The following is a 16,966-nucleotide window of genomic DNA, read 5'->3' on the forward strand; positions in this document are numbered from 1 at the left end:
CTCTCGTTAATGGAAAATCCAATCACAGCGAGCAGCTTGACTTTTAATGTTGTGAATTAACAGCTCGTTATTTATAACCACCACATGGTGCTGAGCTGAGACGTTGTGAAAGTGATGTCATCTCACACCGCTTACTTCAATTAATATCTCAATAATGACCGAGTGTGTGTGTGTGTGTGTGTGAGTGTTTCAGTGTGTGTGTGTGTGTGTGTGTGAGTGTTTCAGTGTGTGTGTGTGTGTGTGTGTGTGTGTTTCAGTGTGTGTGTGTGTGTGAGTGTTTCAGTGTGTGTGTGTGTGTGTGTGTGTGAGTGTTTCAGTGTGTGTGTGTGTGTGTGTGTGTGTGTGAGTGTGTGAGTGTTTCAGTGTGTGTGTGTGTGTGTGTGTGTGTGTGTGAGTGTTTCAGTGTGTGTGTGTGTGAGTGTTTCAGTGTGTGTGTGAGTGTGTGTGCGTGTGTGTGTGAGTGTGTGTGAGTGTTTCAGTGTGTGTGCGTGTGTGTGTGAGTGTGTGTGTGTGTGTGTGTGTGTGTGTGTGTGTGTGTCATCATGTCTGCCGTAAAGTGCTTCACACCTTAAAGGCTTTATATGTGATGTTTTGATCCAGCAGATGTCGCCCTTGAGCACCAGCATGAAACCAAAACAACTCGCGCTGCATTGTTGTGTTAGCATGCTAATGCTAGCGATCTTTATTCTGCTCGTATCTTCACACTGCATGTAAATTTACCTGAAATGAGCGTGATCTAGAAACACAGTTAAGCAGTGAGTACAGTATGTTATTCTTCTTTTCTCTAGTCCCTCAATTAAACAACTTTTATACACGAGGGGAGGAGTCAGCCGGCCGTCCGGGCGATGTAAACAAAGTGAAGATAGGACTCTGAAAACTCTGAAAACATCACAGACAGTGGGACTCGGGTGTTACACCCATTGTGCTGCTTCATCAGGGTGTGACTGTGTATGAATGGATGAGTTACTTCTGATGGACTCTTCACACAGCAGCCTCATAAATATTTATTATTACATCATTGGAGCCTGATTTCAGTGATTCCATCGTCCTCCATGTTTGTTTTTCTTTTTTGATTTTGAAATACTTCATTAATCCCTGTGGACATGCATTAGTCAGAGTGGGGGTGCTACATGCTGCAGGGAGCGCCAGAGCAGTTGAGGGTTCTGTGCCTTGCTCAGGAAGTACCCTGGCACCTCAACCAGCGACTTTCTTTGATGGTCTTAACTGGATCTGCTCGGTTATCGTCTGTACTCGGCACTGTTGTCATAAAGACTCCCGTCATGTTTTTATAGAAACATCCTAAACACCATCTTAAACATCTCAGAGAACCAAAAACTGAGACTGATCCAAAAACAAAGACTTACAGAGATTATTGTTTCTGACACAGGATCTAGAGACATTCTTCCCAGAACAACTCAGAAAAAAAAAAGACAAAAATGTTATTTTTACTCGTGGTCAAGGATCCAGGTTTGTCAGAAAAGAAGCCAGGTTTCTGCCTTGAAAGATTTCTCAAGGTTTTTGGTTTGACTTTGATACATATTTGTTTCCTCTGCGTTTCTCATTTAGACACAAGTCAGTGGTTCAGGGGCAGGTAATATTAAAGGAGCAGTATGTAACTCTGACACCTAGTGTTTAAAATGGGTACTGCAGTCTAAATTCTAAACATCATAGAGAGCTGTCTCCCCCCCCCCCCCCCCCCCCCCTCCTCTCTAGAGTCCATGCTCACTCAGGTCACCATGTGGTGGACTCTGTGGTGGTTTATCCAGCTCTGCATGGGTCTGTAAACCTTTCTGTGTTCTAACCTCTCTCCATTTTTCAAAAGCATCTCCAATATTGATCCTAGTTTGAGCACGTTTCTGCTCGTGGAGCTTATTAGAAACATGCAGAGGCTTTTTAGGTCGGGTACAATCACTTCTATCTGAACCACTTCTCTTGCCCGCTTCCATCACTGCAACACCTGTTGACCTGATAACTGCTCTCATATCTGACAAACCGAGGGGCGTCCAAAACGGCCGTGTGGGGGCGTGTCTTAAAAGCGCCTACCTTCTCTGGTCCAAACAAATCCAGAGCATTCAGGAGCAGAATCTAAAGTTAGAAGGAGGACATACTGGCTGCTGCATTGTTGTCAGAGAAGCCAGCACTTCAACATGTTTCCTTAATGATCAGATAGTAAGATACCTTTATCATCTCACTCTCTACACAGCTCACTGATTGGACCTTTAACCTGTTTTAGAAAATAACAACATTTATGAAGAGCTGAAGTTCTGAGGCTTTTCCTCTCTGTATCAATTTAATATATTTTCTTGATTTTGATATAAATATATGAATTGTTTGTATCATTTTGACTTTATTTACATGATTGACATTGTGTTGAACATTTCGCCTTTTTTCCCACATTTTGACTCAAGTCACGTCATTATTGGACTTATTTACATCATTATGACTTTAATATGTTCACTAAGTTTCATCATCATTTTTCAACTTTTAATCTTTCTTCTCGATCTTTGACCTTTTAGACTTTACGTTTTTACACTCAATAGATACTCTGACTCCTAAACTCTGTAATCTGAACGTTTCTACTTTATTCTTCACATTTTGACTCTTTTTTTGACTTTCAGCTTTTTTCTGCTTTACTTTATTCTCAACGACTCCAGTTCTTTCTGCACTTATTTATAGCTTATTAAAAATGAAAAAACATCCTTACATCACTCTTTTCCCTCACGCCTGTCCCTTATACTAACTCTGTTAAGGGGGGGGTCAGGACCTCAGGGTTTCTGAAAGCCTGGCTGCGGCCCTGCTGATCCGCTCTTAATGAAACGCTCCCTCCAGAATGAAAAACGCGTTAATGAACAAACTGCTGCTCACCTATCGTCGTTATCACAGTGATGGCGAAGTAAAAAGAGCCCGCGAACTTCCACTGGACCCCTGCTTTGTGCGGCTTGAGGTGCAGGACGACTTGCTCCAGCTCCTCGAAGTTCGCTTTAGTCAAGTTGTATTTGCGCATGAGCTCGTACTTTCTGGCGTCCAGCTTCCTCTTGTGGCTCTTCTCCTGCTTGGACTCCAGGGTCTCGAACACGGCCGCTCCCACCACCAGGTAGGTGAGGATGCTGATGATGAGAGCGAGAGTCCGGGCGTTTTGTCTCTTCATGGTGGGAGGAAAGAAAAGAAAAAGACATGTACCGTAAAAGTGCAGGCACCTGTGCGCGTCCTTCTCCTGGCGGGCTCCGGATCCAACAGAGGGGTGGGGGGGGGGGGGGCTGTTCTCTCAGCACCACCCCCACATCACAGTTGGGTTGCTTCTGTATTTGGAGTATTTGTCACCGATTTATAATTAGATTCCGCTGAAAAAGAAAGTCAGGGCAATCCCGCAGACTGTCAGATAGTGGCTCAGATGAAGCGCAGTTTTTTTACGCACAAACACGCACACACCCTCATACATGTCTGCTACCCCCCCCGAAGCCAAAATAAACAGTTTGTCCTCAGCAGCAGAGGAGCAGCCTCCAACAAGTAGTCCGTCAAGTGGTCAAATATCACTCACTGTGAATGAATCATGTGTTCATCCGCTTGATGAAATGTTTACCCAGCAGCTATTTAAACAAAGTAGCTCCGCCGGCTGCACAAGTTGTCTAGCAACCTAACGATATCTGAACCATCCCTCTGACTGAGTCAATATTTAGAAGAAGACATATCCTCTTACTCGTAGTGCGGGACGACTTGTGTCTCAACTTTAACACAGTTGATGAATTTAAGGAGTTTTGGGGGGTGAAGAGCAGGTGTACCCACTTATCATTCAGTCTCCATGTAAACCCCACTTCTTCTAAATCAGCCTGAGCTCCACATGTGCATCCAGAGGATTCAGACAGTGCAAATAATGCATCAGAGATTTTCTCTTTCTCTTGTGGCAACAAAAGGAACAAGGGGGACACATTTTAAAGTTAGATTGCTTATTTGAAAATGTTCCTGCATAACTTACTGATGTGTCCTGTAACTTGTTTGAAACAAAAAGAGAGTAAATGAGTGTTTTTCTTTGTTATGCATTCAGGCAGTGGCTCAGTCTGTAGGTCAAGGGTCATCACTTTTATAGACTTACTTTTATGTGATTTCTCCTTTAAAGATCTATCTCTTCCTTTTATTCATTTTTATTGCTTTTAACCTTTTTATCTTTCTCTTCTTTAAATGTTTTAGTCTTTAAATGTATCCCTTCCTGTATTCATTTTACTGCTCTTAGTCTTTTTAAATTCCTACTCCTTTAATCGTTTAACTCTTCATCTCTCTGTTTCTTTATTCATTTAACCAATCTCCTGTTTATCTCTTCTTTTTATCTTCATTCTGTGTTTACAGCCTGTGATGTGATGTCGTCCCACTCTCCCTCAATTTTAATTTTGTTCTCTCCTGGTTGATTTTAAACTAATTCTCCTTCTTTGTATTGAACTGCCTCTCCATACCTGCCTGTTCAATCTTATTTCTGTTATTTGCATTTTTATAATTTTGATCTCTGTTCTGTTGTCGTGTTGCTGTATTTACTTTGTCTGTCACAGCACTTTGTAAACATTTGTTTTTAAAGGAGCTATATAAATAAAGATATTATTATTATTGTTATTATTATTATCAACTTCATGTGGAGAAGGACCAGCTTTTTCTTGACGGACACCGTGGGGGGGGGCAGACTTTAAAATATGCTTGCACATTAGCTGACAGCTCTCAAGCCCGATGTCAGGTTGGGCTTCTGACCTTGTGTAATCAGCCGGCCCTGAGGAAAGCTAGGGCCATACTTATGATCCCAGATCACCCACTTCACAGTGAGCTTGACCTTTGACCCTCAGGTCGTTGTTTTAGAGATCCTGTGAGGAAGACTAAAAGACTCCAGGTCTCATTTGTACCAAGTGCAATTAACATGTTAAACAACAATGAGCTATTTGTTGCTCTTTTTGCACTTGGATTGCACATTTGCACACCTCCACTTTGCACTTTAATAACTTGAATTTCCATTCTGGTACGGGCTCTTGACTGATTTTATTCCGTTGTTTTTATTTGGTTTTATATTTTGTTGTGTTGTCTGATTTAAAAAAAAAATCTTTTTGGTTTGTTTTATGGTGATGTTGTCCTCGTGTTTCTTGTCTTCTGTGTGCTCCTATTGTGACGTGAATTTCCCCTTGTGGGACAATGAAAAAAATCTGAATCTGAAGAAGTTGGTGTCAGAGGGGAAATGTAATTTCTCCCATTAAGTCAATGCGAGTATTTCAGCCTTGTGATTTTATGTTTATCGTTTAATCACCTGAAATGATTTGTATTTTTGGGGCTGGATGGGAAGCTTTGAGGGGCCGGATGTGGCCCTTGGGTCTCCAGTTGATGATCACTGCAGTAAGGGCTTAGGTTGAGGACTGGAGGGTCACCGGTTCAAGTCCTGCTGTGGCCCAAAGTATAGAAGTTGGAGAGGGTCCAGATCACTTCCTGAGAGCTGCAGATGTGCCCTTGAGCAAGGCATTGAACCCCCACCACCTCTGGCGCAGCCTCACTCTGTCAACCATTAATGCATGGTCACAGTTCCTGTTTGTGCATGTGTGTTTGGTTTTGCAAAATGTGTCATGTACAGTAGAAAATGTGTGCTCAAACAGACCGTTTGGAGATTTTCCCTTCATGACATCACAAAGGGCAGTAACCCCTCCCCCAGGTGGGTGACACTCCCACAGCTAGGTGTTTGTTCTGCCCTCTGAGTCTGCCTTCTCACCGTAAACAATAGGACATGGAGCGAGAAAGCCCGAGTACACCCAAGCACCTTCCAGGGAGGGGGCGTGGTCAGACACAGCTCATTTACATATTTAAAGGTACAGACACAGAAACAGCCTGTTCTGAGCAGGGCTGAAATAGAGGGGTTTATAGACATGATCAAATACAGGATCAGAGTGGATTTAGAACAAGAAACTTCACACACGTTTTGTCTGGTTAGAAGTAAAAACCTGTTTGTAATAAATTCAGCAGCTTTTGGTTTTACATCAGAGCAGAAACACGACGTCCTTTCTGCTTTATTTGAATGCTTTAATGGGACCAAACAGCACGTTGGAGATGTTTGAGTGCTACAAAGAAAAACAAAAAATAAAATAGTGCTTTTAAAGCTTAAAGTTAAAACCAATGAAACAAATCTCATGGAGGTACTTTAACATGCTTCTCTGGGTCTTTAAGATCAGGCGGCGCCGCTGTTACATCACACTGAAAAGTAAAAACATGGCCTCCACGAGGTAACCGAGGGAGGGGTCGTCGCCTCTCCGAGGTTTTCTTTCTTACAACGCCTCGAACTCGTCGATCCTCTGCTTGGTGTTGCCCATGCGGATCTGACGCAGGGTCTTGTACTTGTCGCGGCCGGCTCGGACGTTCTCGGCGTGGAGAAGGTCCATCTGGGTCTTCTTACTGTCTTGTTGGGCGTCTGCCAGCTCTGAGCTCAGGGCCTGCGGAGGAACGGGACACGTTATTAAACACACTGTGATGTTCTTCTGCACATCTCAACACTTCCTGAGCTCTTCATTTGATCTGATCCACCATGACTTCCGGAGAACGATGTCGCTCGTCACTCAGCTGGAGGTCAGGTGTTTTTTAGCCGTCCAGAAGAATCGAGCGTCGTTTCATCACAACACAATCTGTCTGGTGGCTGCAGTGCATTCTGGTCTATGATGAATTTATCTTTTTGTGTGATTGTGTGAAATGCTGCAGGCCAGATGGAGACGTTTCCCTTCAGGCCTCAGATAACTGAACACATTTTAAGATTCTGAACAGACATGCGGCCCCAAGTAGAAATGAGTCCTCTTTATCATGTACGACATTCTGCCTCTGCTGTACTACAGGATTCTCTCTAAGTACAGATGTGTAGACGCTTTTATCCAAAGCAACGGACATCATAGAGTAAGTACAACACATCCATTCATAAACCAACTGATGTGGGGTTAAGTGTCTTGCCTAAGAACACGTTGCTTAGCTGGGGATCGAACCCTCGACCTTCCGGTTGAGAGGCGACGACTCTACCAACTGAGCCACAGCCGCCCCCATATGTGAGCTCTAATGTTTATCCACATAAGAGCTTCACCTCCTGATTCTTGACTGATTGAAAGTTAGGTTGAGAGAGCATTTCAAATATGGCGTCCGCCATCATTGGGCTTCAAAAAGGCTCTCCAGAAGCAAAGGGTGATGTCTCTGGAACTACGTCCATGTTTTATACAGACTATGGTCCCAATTAAGTTTAACTTGTCAACCATCACATATTAAAAACATACGTGTTTTCCTTTGTAGTTCAGGTGCAATACGAAGTAGAAAAACTACAACAAACATGGCAGACGAGGAATTTTATGAAAAAGCTCAGTTTTTTGTGCGTTGTGTTTCCCGGGACCCTGAACTCACCAGCAGCTGTCTCTGCAGGCGTTCGTTCTTCTCCGCCTCGGTGACTCGCTCCTCCTCCATGCGGTGGTCGTTGAAGTCCTGCGTGGGCAGCTCGGCGCTGTAGGTGCTGTTCTCCTCGCTGTGCTCGTGGTCGCTCTCTTCGTCCGAGGAAGAGGAGGAGGAGGAGGAGGAGGCAGGAGCGGGAGCAGGAGCAGGCACGGCGGCAGGAGGTGCGATCGAGGAGCTCTTCACGATGAGCAGCTCCTCCTTCGTCTTCATCAGATTCTCCTCCACTTCGTTAGCCTGAGGTCAGGAGGAGAGACGTTTTAGTTTGGATAACTGGGACGATGCACAAAAAAGATCTAAAAGAACATATTACAAGTTCAGTGTTTTGTTAGTTCTCCAACTTGTCATTCAGGTTTACTTTCTTTTTTTTTTTTTAAATATCTCTTTATTGATTTGACAGGTATCTTGATACAATAATCATTAAGGACCAATTTTTTCTTGGTAACATGTCACATACACACACACACTCCCCGCCCATACATATACACACGCAGACATGCACACACACATTAATTACAATAACATACCATACCAGGGAGGAAAAAGAAAAGACGGGCACAAAACAAAAACAAACAAAAAATAACTCAAAAATAATATAAGAATACTAAAGAAAAAGAATAATAAAAAGATATAATAGTAAAATAAAAAACAGCGATATGCGTCTATTCCTTCCTTCTTACATTGTTATACAGAGCGTAGTTAGAGACTGTCCTGTAGTGTCTTTCATTTGGTTATAAAATTGAGCACAGGGCTCAAAAGGTTTACTTTCTGGGGGAACATCACGATGCATGAGTCGTGTCTTCTGCAGATAATTCACAACCTGCATCCTTTTTAAAGATACTCTTAGTATCTTTAAGTATTTATGTGACACTTCAAAAGTACAGATATCGTGTTTCCCAAGTTCCTCTGGTCCTGAATGCGTCCCAGAAAGCAGGGGAACTAAATGTAACTGTCGTTTTTTGTAAGTGATAACCCAAAACAATGAACAAAATCATTTCAGAAAGATCCAGTGACGTGAAAAAAAAAGAGAGGCTGCGATCAGAACAAAAACAAAAGTGAAAGACACGGAGGAGATCGATGACAAACTCACCTTCGAGCTCCAAACTGAAGCTGTCTGCAAAAAAGCTCATCAGCGTGAACACTTTCTGAGGAAGCTTAGGAATTTGAATGTTGACAGCACTTTTATGAAGATGTTTTATTCCTGTTTCATTGAATCGGTTTTTACTTTCTGCATGGTGACCTGGTACGGATCACTCTGCGTCAAAAACCGCAACAAAAAGGCAGAGCATTGTTAAACTGTGTCAGAATCACAGGATCGCCCCTTTCTGACCTTTCTCATTTATATAGAACAAACTTAAGAAAGCTCAGTCCATCTTGGCAGATCTAAGTCATCCTTTGTCCAAGGACTTTAAGATGCTGCCGTCAGGCCGCAGATTCAGTCTGCCAGCATGCAGGACAAAGAGGATAAGAAACTCATTTGTTCCTGCTGCCATCTCCTTTTTAAACCACTGACTGTGTTGCCTCTGTCTCTTACCTTCTGTATTTATTTATTGTCCTTTCTATGTTGTTTGCTGATTGCGGGCTGTATGTATGTGTGTTTTTCTGCTGACTGCAAGACAAATTGCCCTCTCGCAGGGATAATAAAGACAACCTTGAGACTTGAGACTTTGCGCTCTGACATTTCCCCAGGTGACCCCTGAGACTTAAAGGAGCCCGTACGTCCTTTTGAAGGCGTGTTGGAGACCCACCTTGCTGTGCCATGACTCAGCCTCTTCCTCCTTTTCTCTCTTGGCCTCCTCCAGCAGGAGGAGCCTGGTGGTGTACTCGGCCAACTCTGCAGCCTGCGGGGGAGAAGGAGGAAGAAACCATGACGTCAAAAACACCCCAAGAAGAAACACCTGTTTACTTCAGCTGACTTCAATTATCTGGACACGGTGTCATTTTAGGAATGGATGCACAAAATAACTTATAAGTAATCATAAAAACAAAGAAGCGGCCTCGTTGCAGCTTGCTGTAGTTCAGCTACATCCTGGTTATCGGACTTCTTTTGAGACTTTAAAGTGAGAAGGAGGTCTGGATAATTCCTCAAGCTTTAAGAGAAATATATTCCCAGGACAATCCCCCCAAACACAGCGTGTATCAGTGTAAGCAGTTAATGAGTGTTTACCCTGAATGTGGGACTTTTTTATGACGCTCTGTCTCTCACGACTCTCTCACGTGAAGGACTCGAGCACTCCTTGTACTCACCAGCTGCTCCTGGCTCTTGAGCTGGTCCTCGGCCTGCCTCGCCAGCTCCTCCTTGGCTAATATGGCCTCCATCCTCTCAGCCTCCAGCCGGGCCGCCTCCTGCTCCACCTTCCTCCTCTCCTCCTCCAGCCTCATGGCTCTCTCCAGCTGCTCCTTGAGATCTGAGGGACAAAATCAGTGGGGGATAAAGTATCTTAAATATAAACTGTAGACGGTGAAAAGTGAGAGACTCTGATGGAAGCTGCTGCTCAAACTTAAGACAGAGAGACCCCAGACCTCCTATTGACCTTAAAACACAGAAAAGTCTAAACACACTAACAAGACTTCTACAGATATTTACAGCTCAGGAATCACTTTGACAAAAACATTTACATCATTTAAGGCACCGAGGGTCTCATTAATTAATTTTAACTTTAAAACAAGAAGTCCTCCTGTTTCTGTACGACCATGATGAAGCCAAAGTACTCAAAGCGGGTGGCCCAGGTTCAAATCCCACCTGTGGCTCCTTTCCCGCATGTCTTTCCCTACTCTCTCTCTCCCTGATTTCTGAATCTATCCACTGTCCTATCTCTCAATTAAAGGCACAAAAAGTCCAAAAATAAATCTTAAAAAAAAATTAAATTATTAAAAAAATAATAATTGCATTTTTTTTTTATGTAGTTAAAGCGTTCAACCACAAGGGGGCAGTAGAGCCCATTTATCACTCACCATGCCTTTTAACTGTTCTCTGAAGTTGAGTGTGACAGGTTGACTCACCTCTCTCTGCCCTCCTGGTCATCTCCTCGTACTCGTTCAGCTTCAGCATCATCTCGTGTTTCTCTCTCTCCATGTTCTCCCTCTCCTTCTCCATGGCCTCCCTCCTCTTCTTCTCGCTCTCCAGCCGATCCCTGCAGAGCACGACGACAACAAACCACAGAACGCTCAGCACGAGATCAAACCTTACAGCCTGAAGTTTCCCATCTCTGACTCTTGAGTGTCCTGTTCTAACTGTGTGACATCTTTCCCCGTACCTCTCCATCTTCTTCTGCATCCTCTCGTCTTTGGCCTGAGCCTTCATCTGCTGAACCTCGATGGTGTCGGTCTTGCGGCGGCGCATGTACAGCTCGTGGTTTCCCATGCACAGCTGCAGGATGCGTTTGTTCACTCGCAGGCGAGGAGCGTAGAATATGAAATCCTGGAGAGAAAGAGAACAACAACGACAGGAGGGAAGATCAGAGAAGGTTTGGTTTTTGGCTGAAATGTTGAAAGCATTTTTATTTATTTTTTATAAATTCATTAAACAAAAGAAACATCTTAAATGTCAAATTTCCTTTAGGATTTAGAAACTTTCCTCAGGCCCGGTTCTATGAGGGGTGCAAAAGGTAAACTCCTTTTAAATTTCTGCAGGATTCTGCTACTTGTTACAACATGATAGGAACGATGCAATGCGATATAAGACTGTTATAAATCTTTAATCATTAACAACCTAATGAAGAGTGTTGTAAAATACTTACAGTAGCTTTCTTGTCTATGGGCTTGATGATGAATTTCTTATCGTTGAAAGAAATGTTTCTGATTTCACTCCAGGGGAACCCGATCTTTGGGGTCAGCCTGGAAAGAAAAAGGACGATCAGATAAATTTAAAGGTCACATGTTATTTAAAATCCTCTTCTCCATGTTCCTCTAACTCTAACATGTGTCTCTAGTTCGTCTACAAACCCCCCAATGATGAGAAAAGTCCATCCTCTCTATCTTCTGCCTGCTCCACTTTTCAGAAAATGTGTACTCAAACAGGCCGTTTGGAGATTTTCCCTTCATGACATCACAAAGGGCAGTAGCCCCTCCCCCAGGTGGGTGACACTCCCACAGCTAGGTGTTTGTTCTGCTCTCTGAGTCTGCCTTCTCACCGTAAACAATAGGACATGGAGAGAGAAAGCACCGAGACACCCAAGCCCTTCCAGAGAGGGGGTGTGGTCAGACACAGCTCATTTACATATTTAAAGGTACAGACACAGAAACAGCCTGTTCTGAGCAGGGCTGAAATAGAGGGGTTTATAGACATGATCAAATACAGGATCAGAGTGGATTTAGAACAAGAAACTTCACACACATGTTGAAGAGGAGCTCTGAGACTTATTTACACTGAAGAGGAGGAGGAGGATATGTCACCTTTAAGAGCGAGTTGAAACAGTTGGTTTGGTCGCAGTGAGATCTTGTAAGTTCATGTTGTGGTAGAATGAAGTGAATAAGGTCAATGGCCTTTTAAACAACAGCAGCCATGCGGTCATGTTATTAAAAGCTTGACCGACTGGAGGGGAAGGTAGCAGAGGTCGATGACCGCTTGTGTGTTCTACAACTCATCAAATCGATATAAGCTAGCAGCTACACATCTGGTGTTCTGAGAGGACTCATCAGTCATTTAAGCAGTTATGTCATAGACTCTTTGTTTGTTTTTACTTGTTCTGCTTCTCGTAGATGTTCAGTCCCAGGGCGTCGACTCCCATCAGCAGGTCTGAGCCCTTCTTGTTCTTGATCTCAAAGTAGTTGACCCCGTACATCTCCAGGTCCTGAGCGATCTTCAGGTACTCGAGCATGGCCTCCTGCCTGTTCAGATAGAACAGACGCATGGTCAGGTTCAAACACAATCAGCAACTTTATTTGCTTTTTACCTGTGGCACCTTTTCTTTGTTAATAATTCAAATTGTAGGAAAAATACTCTCCACATCAGTCTCACAACACGGGAAAAATCAAGCACAAAAAAAAATTGCAACGTTTCTGTGCCGAAATGTTGCTAATAAATGTATTTTTTGACGTTTAGACAGCTGGTTGTATTTCTTTAAGTACTTCAATATGAGCAGCAGATTTACGTCGGAGTGTTTCTCGCTTACTTCATCATGTATCTGTGCTCCTCGTGCCAAACCTGGATCCTCTCCTCCCACTGATCTTTGGTCAGCTTGTGTTGCTCCAGCACTCTGAGGGGAAGGACGACAAATCAGAAACAAGCCCTGAATCCATCTATACCAATCTGACGAACAGTAGATGTTTCACATCACGTTTCACATCTTTAGTTTCTTGAGTGTTGCAGCGCTGCTTCTGTCGCTCACATTTGTATTCTCTTAGGGTCGTATAACCTGTCGACCTCGGATCATTTGCAATAATTCTGGAGGACTTCTGTGTTTTTAATCGACCGTGTCAGTACTTTGGAAAGAGAAAATGAAAGGGCAGATTACTGACAATATTTCAGAAACGTCTCTAATGGACATTGGAAGTGTTACCCTTGGCGTCGGCTGTTTTTTTGTCGCTGCGCTCTCAGTGGAAAAAAAAGTTCAACTTTTGGAACAGCACCCTGCTCATCAATGTCACTTCTTCCTACAATTCTACAATTCACTTAGCAGACTCTTTTATCCAAAGCGACGTACATCAGAGAGTAAGAACAACACAAGCAAGGATCTAGAAAAAAGGGAACAATGTCAGTAAGAGCAAACGATCAGCTTTGAGTCTGATTGGACACACAGGTGCTGACAGGAAGTGACCAGAGGCAAAGCACAACATTGAGGGCAGTTCTTGAGAGCTCTAATCAGTATAGAAACCATCTTATAAGTCGTCGTTATCAAACAAAAACCATCGTCATTACCATCATCATCATCAATAATATGGAGACCATCATCATTAAGTTAGTAGGTATTCATGAAAGAGCTGGGTCTTTAGCTTTTTCTTAAAGGTACAGAGGGACCCTGCAAATCAAAACCACCGGGGGGCGACAGAGGAGAAGAGTCTAGTCAGCGTCTTAGGACCCTGTTGTGAAGGTTGGATCAGACGCCTTTCATTGGCAGAGCGTAGTGGGCGGGAGGGAGTGTAGACCTGGATCAGAGAGTTAAAGTAAGGAGGAGACGTTTTAGTCGATGTTTTCTACGCGAGCAGCAGAGTTTTACATTTCCTCACCGACCAATCAGAATCAAGAAGGGGGCGGGACTTCTGATATCAGATGTGTCATCAAAGATTGATTAGGAGAAACTAACTGTGTGTATTTGTCGACTGGAGTCATGCTGCTGCGTTCAGAGCACAGAACATGTTTCTTACAAACTCGTCTCTGGACAGTAGATCAAATAAATAAATAAAAACCTTGAAACCAGCTCCCTCTCACCTCTTGGGCAGCAGGCGCTCAGACGCCAGGTACCCTCTCTGATGCTCCGACCTGTTGTATTGTCCGTACTTGGCCTGGATGGCGTATGAAGCCAGGAGCACAGCGGACTCTGGAGGGCAGTACACATCGCTTTCTAGAATCTCCTCCTTCACCTGCAGGAAGAAAAGCCTCCGGGTGACGTCCTGGATCAGCTCGTCGTTCACGTCCTCGGGGTAAAACTTGATCCGGAGCTTGAACAGCAGCGGACTCTCCCTCTTCGGCTCCTGGGCCATCACCTGAGAGTGGCATAGCGGGTATGGGAGCGATGTGAGGCTTGTTTGGTTTTGTTGATTGACAGTGAATTTGAGATGAATAAATCAGAGGAGATTAGACGAGTAAATCAGAACCGCAGTGTTACCTTCTTCTCAGGGTTCAGCCACGTGAGGAAACCTTTGGCGTCGATGAACTGAAGGCCGAAGTACCAAATCTCACGTAGAGCGATCGTCCTGGCAACCTGAGACACAGAAACAGAAACATGTTGAAGATTCTTCTTCCTCTGTCGTTTTATCATTTATCACACTCTGTCATCATAACTTTAATATTCCACCTCTGACAAAACAGCACAACACCAGCTGATAAAAGTTACAGACATTAAACCAGCTCCAATATGAGATTAGATATTACATATCTAAAGTCGTTTGGTAATTTAAAGGAGCAGTATGTAACTCTGACCCCTAGTGTTTAAAACAGGTACTGCAGTCTTCAGTGTTTATCCAGCTCTGCATGGGTCTGTAAACCTTTCTGTGTTCTAACCTCTCTCCATTTTTCAAAAGCATCTCCAATATTGATCCTAGTTTGAGCACGTTTCTGCTCGTGGAGCTTATTAGAAACATGCAGAGGCTTTTTAGGTCGGGTACAATCACTTCTATCTGAACCACTTCTCTTGCCCGCTTCCATCGCTGCAACACCTGTTGACCTGATAACTGCTCTCATATCTGACAAACCGAGGGGCGTCCAAAACGGCCGTGTGTGTGTGTGTGGGGGGGGGGGGTCGCCTTAAAAGCGCCTACCTTCTCTGGTCCAAACAAATCCAGAGCATTCAGGAGCAGAATCTAAAGTTAGAAGGAGGATAACCTCCCTTTTTAAACACTAGGTGTCAGAGTGACATATTGCTCCTTTAAATAAAGAAGGTTAAACACATAAAAATCAGGGTGAAGTCTTCTCGTCCTCTCGTGCTGACCTGGTCGAAGAGCTGCTTCCCCGTTGTGTTTGGATTGAAGGAGAACTCCAGCTCGGCGTCCATGGTGGTGACGCGCACGTTGACCTGCAGCAGAGACGTGAGGAGAATTTTCAGTTTAGAAACAATCCATGAATTTAACATTTTTTACCCTCATATGACACCTGAATCCATCAGTCGTAACATCATGGTACAGTCTGTGATTTTGCAGAAACGTTGCTTTTTAACCTGATTATGGAACATCTCTTGTGAGTTATAAAGTCAGTTGTGTAAAGGCCTCCTCTCAGGTGGAGCTGTGAAGTGGATTGCTCATAAACCATAATTGCTCACTATCTAATTAGACTTTGGACTATGCTTGCAAGGTGCCACAAGATTGCACAGATTAAAAAAATATCATAACACGAGCTGCTCAGCGAGTTGCCTTAAGAGACGGACGCATTTTAAAAACCCGAGGGCGATGAGTTGCACGTTTGTGCGACTCTGCAGATTGGATCTGGATTGGATTTCAATTTTTTTTTTACAATAAAGAACGACAAACATCGGAGGACTGCGCGACCCCTCACCTGCAGGCCAGGCCCGGGCTGGCAGGAGTTACACAATCAGTTTTTTTTATGAAGCTGCAGTGGAGCACACCCCTGCTGTCATAAAGATAAACATCCACTGAAAAACTTGAACATCCGTTAATAAAAGCTCCAACGGGTTTCTTCACTGTTTCCACCGTCATAAGGTAACTTCTCCTCCAACTGAAGCGTTCCTCACTGCTACCACGACTCTCCCTCGAATCATTGACCGTGCTAATCTCCACAATGGAGGAGTGATCCATTCAGTTGAATCAATCAGTTTGTTAATAGATTACACTTTTTTCCCTTTAAAAACACTCCGAGAACTCTCTCGTAGGAGCAAACTGTTCCAATTTAAACCCACAAGTCAGCACTACTTCATATTTAACATTTTGCAGAACAACAGACAGACATCAGCTGCCTTGAGTCATTCATTTGTTTGAGTTCAAGTTGGTTTAAGCCGGTCGGACGTCTTCATAACTCCTCAAAAGAGGTTTTTCTTGATGATGCTCTACCTGAGGGCGTTTAGGAGTCACAGCAGATTAAACATGAGGGTTTCTTTTTTTGTTTTGGGATGTCAAATGGATTATTCCTGACAGTCTCACACAATCACAGGGAAAGAATGAAGCTCTTAAAGCGCGAGTGTTTCTTGGTGAAAGCAGCTCTCGACCCTCCAGTGTCTTTAAAGTTAGTTATTATCTGCTCGGTACGTCCACAGGTCAACACAAGGCCCGTTCCTAAACCACACAGGAGGGTTTTAGTGGCTCTTTTCCTGCCGTGAATGTGTGCAGCATGGGTCAAACTCTACGTTTTGGTTAATGAGTAAATGCCAAGAAGGAGAGGTGCCTCTTGGAAGTAACTCTGCGGCTCAAACACAGAACAAAAGATGTTATTAAACCGTCAGAATAAACTTCTAAGACTCTTAAATGTGTTGTCTTTCCTCTCATGTAGTGGAGTTTAAATGTTTCAAAAGATTATTGTAAAAAAATAAATAAATGGAGATGCCTTGCTTACAAATGTGGACCGTGAAGAGACGTTTCAGCGACGCATTAAAGATCTGGACAAAAAGAAATCGGGGGTCTTACTGTTTTGGGCATCTTGGCTCTGTGTGGTGGGCGAGCTCCAGCAGAAGAAAGTGTTTCCCAGGCGGACCGAGGCTGCAGTGGCCGACTCCCAGCACAACCTCCAGCTGATAAAGACCGGCGCTCGGCTCTCGCTGGCAGACTCAAGGGCAGGGCTGGTTGTCCTTTGAACTCGGCTGTAGATCACTCAACAGTGACGTGGGGAGGATCAGCCCGCGTTACTATCACACTCAAGTGACAGATTCACCCTCCAGCGCGGCTCTCTGAGACGCACAGCTCCACCCAAAGACAATCACCCTGTCTCAGC

At 43.9% G+C, this 16,966-nt stretch overlaps 2 protein-coding genes and 1 long non-coding RNA gene across 3 annotated transcripts in view; 1 reads left to right on the plus strand and 2 right to left on the minus strand.

Moving 5' to 3' along the window:
• The window catches only part of kcnk3b (potassium channel, subfamily K, member 3b), a 5,794-nt gene extending 2,021 nt beyond the window's left edge, over positions 1-3,773 (minus strand). Inside the window, exon 1 of the mRNA XM_061062731.1 lies at positions 2,866-3,773. Within this exon, the coding sequence (XP_060918714.1) occupies positions 2,866-3,148 (283 nt within the window). The 5' untranslated portion in view covers positions 3,149-3,773. The remainder of the gene's footprint in view (positions 1-2,865) is intronic.
• LOC132993082 (uncharacterized) overlaps positions 1-16,966 on the plus strand; it is a 31,425-nt gene that overhangs the window by 2,554 nt on the left and 11,905 nt on the right. The gene's annotated exons all lie outside the window — the stretch shown is intronic.
• Positions 6,016-16,901, minus strand: ezra (ezrin a). Its single transcript, XM_061063686.1, has 13 exons — positions 16,663-16,901; positions 15,021-15,104; positions 14,199-14,294; positions 13,802-14,076; positions 12,546-12,629; positions 12,115-12,261; positions 11,172-11,268; positions 10,689-10,852; positions 10,435-10,565; positions 9,679-9,839; positions 9,180-9,272; positions 7,387-7,668; positions 6,016-6,443 (listed from the first exon to the last, which is right to left on the minus strand). Exons 1-13 carry the CDS (start codon positions 16,672-16,674, stop codon positions 6,279-6,281), a joined length of 1,791 nt encoding a protein of 596 aa, XP_060919669.1. The 5' UTR covers positions 16,675-16,901; the 3' UTR covers positions 6,016-6,278.

The sequence above is a fragment of the Labrus mixtus genome, chromosome 18, assembly GCF_963584025.1.
Source record: "Labrus mixtus chromosome 18, fLabMix1.1, whole genome shotgun sequence".
NCBI classification, from domain to species: Eukaryota; Metazoa; Chordata; class Actinopteri; order Labriformes; family Labridae; genus Labrus; species Labrus mixtus.